At 33.9% G+C, this 2,300-nt stretch overlaps 2 protein-coding genes across 2 annotated transcripts in view; both read right to left on the bottom strand.

The window, feature by feature from the left end:
- Positions 1 to 850: 850 nt before the first annotated feature.
- Positions 851 to 1,291, bottom strand: Pmar_PMAR005897 (DEAD box ATP-dependent RNA helicase, putative; the record flags this gene model as incomplete). The annotated part of the gene is made up of 3 exons (XM_002769792.1): positions 851 to 915; positions 1,017 to 1,109; positions 1,180 to 1,291. 3 exons carry the CDS (start codon positions 1,289 to 1,291, stop codon positions 851 to 853), a joined length of 270 nt encoding a protein of 89 aa, XP_002769838.1.
- Positions 1,292 to 1,546: 255 nt separating this feature from the next.
- The window catches only part of Pmar_PMAR005896 (Polypeptide N-acetylgalactosaminyltransferase, putative), a gene marked incomplete at its 3' end in the record, with an annotated part of 2,907 nt that continues 2,153 nt past the window's right edge, over positions 1,547 to 2,300 (bottom strand). The window contains exons 13-16 of the mRNA XM_002769791.1: positions 2,179 to 2,245; positions 2,013 to 2,108; positions 1,864 to 1,960; positions 1,547 to 1,775 (exon numbers count right to left, since the gene is read on the bottom strand). Of these exons, the coding sequence (XP_002769837.1) occupies positions 1,547 to 1,775; positions 1,864 to 1,960; positions 2,013 to 2,108; positions 2,179 to 2,245 (489 nt within the window). The remainder of the gene's footprint in view (positions 1,776 to 1,863; positions 1,961 to 2,012; positions 2,109 to 2,178; positions 2,246 to 2,300) is intronic.

Below are 2,300 nucleotides of genomic sequence, written 5' to 3'. Positions count from 1 at the left end.
CAATCTTAGGTTTCTTAAGCTTTATCTCTTCAGATGGCAAACCTATTGTATTGTCCAATGCATATATACCATCTGAGATACTAATTATGATGATGAAGCTGTTGTTATTATTATGACAATAATGAGTATGTTTATATAGTCCTGCCATTACCTGTTGGAACTGGAGCATGTGGATTCCTACATTCACCACAACCACCTTTCTTCTTTAACTTAATATCATCATTAGGATGTATACGATAAATCGCATGATGTACAGTATCAGGTAGAACATTACCAAGTATACTCCCTCTAGTATCAACCCATTGAGCATTTACTGTTAGTAATTTAATCATATCTTGTACCTCTTCACTTGCTAACGTAGCACTTGTTAATACTACTTGAACTCTCATCATCATCATCGATGTAGGCCCATGTAGGTGATCACCATGGGTTTTGATGTCATCACCTATGTTAACATCATGAATAGATAGGTAACAGCACTAGGAGTATACATAGTTTAGCAAGTATCTTATCTTGATCATTTTTAATAAGATCATCAGCTTCATCAAGTATTAATATGAATACTCTAGATAGATCTAATTGACCCCTATGTATCTACGAGTATTGATAATAATAATGATAACAACTGCAACTTGAGCATCATTATCACAGAGTTCTTTATCTTTTGTGGTGTACCAACAACAATATCAGGTTGAACTCCTTTTGGTCCTCTAACATCAGCGGCATATAAATGTATATTAATAGATGGTTCTAGATCCCTACACAATGATGATGAGTTTATTGCTCATCTGTAATGATGATGATGATGTTCTATTACTTAGAATATTCCCTCATACATTTACAAGTCTGTTCACATAAAGGTATTGTTGGTTCCAATACTATACAATAAGGTGAGGGTATAACATTCTTGGTATTCTGACGACCATGATCATCATCGTGGACACCGAATGACTTATCTGTATTATTATTATAATGACCACGAATGAATAGTAGTAGTAGTAGGATGATAATATTACTCCTTTGTTCATATATCTCCTGTAATGATGCCAAACCAAATGCAGCTGTTTTACCAGTACCAGTCTCAGCACATATACATACATCGCCACCACCTATCATCACAATACTAGTAGTAGGTAAAGATGATAGTGATATTAGTAGTTTTATTATTATCATTATTACCGAGTATTAGAGGTACAGCTTCAGCTTGTACGGGAGTAGGTAATGTCCAATCTAGGTCTTCGACTGCACATATGATAGAAGGATGAAGGCCAAACTCCTCGAATGCCGACATTATTTAAACTACGCAGATTATTAAACTACTATGATAAGATGCCTTTAATAAGTATATTGACATACCCTTTGGTGGTAGGCATCAACACTACCTACTATGTTCATAAGAGTATTACTACTTATAACAAGACATGATAATGTTGACAAATATTGAGTAACAACCAAGAGGTAGTAGAGAGATGTTATGATGAAGATAACAGTTAAGTAAATGATCTATTCGTAACTACTACTATCAACTTTCGTATCATCATAATTATCAATCATCAGAAACGGCTGTTTTTGTAGCTGCTGCTGGTGATGATGCATATAGTTTAGTTTCTAGTGGTACAAACGGTAAATATTGATCCCATTGTATAGGTATATCACGACACGATTGAATAGATGGTGGTAACTCTATAACATCATATTCTGATTCTGTATGTATATCCATACACTTATATGTTTTCGTGTTCATCAATGTATTGCTATCATCATCGTAGATAAACCTGATATCATAATATTATAATGAGAAGGCTTATAAGCTTATGAATATAAAGACTATCTTATAAGTAGTACTAGACGACCCTCTATTACTGTTGCCCTATATTATATTCTTCTTCACCATAACATAAATAGAGTATTGGTGTATTACCATCAGCAGCATCAATACATTGTCCAAGAGCAACATTACCTATAATAATATACTAGTACCAGTATTACATGATGAAGCCCATTATTATTACGTATTTGTATTTTATGTATCCATTGCCACTGTTGCCTTGTATCAGTAGGATCACATTCAACTACACTCAATGTTTGTTGCCCTTCAACAATCGAAGCTAACCACAACAACAACAACAAGAAGAATAGTACTACTATTAGTAGAGCAATGTATTCATATATTATTACCACTTAAGCATGAGCTACTAGACTCAGTAGTAATACCACTCTTAGGGATACTTGTTCTTAACAGTATCTTAGAGCCATCATCAGCATTTGATGATGATGATGAGATGATGTTATCATAGACT

Source organism: Perkinsus marinus (assembly GCF_000006405.1).
Source record: "Perkinsus marinus ATCC 50983 genomic scaffold scf_1104296964856, whole genome shotgun sequence".
In the NCBI taxonomy this organism is placed as follows: domain Eukaryota; phylum Perkinsozoa; order Perkinsida; family Perkinsidae; genus Perkinsus; species Perkinsus marinus.
Note: the sequence above shows the minus strand (reverse complement) of the source record. Positions and strands in the feature narration are given on the sequence as shown.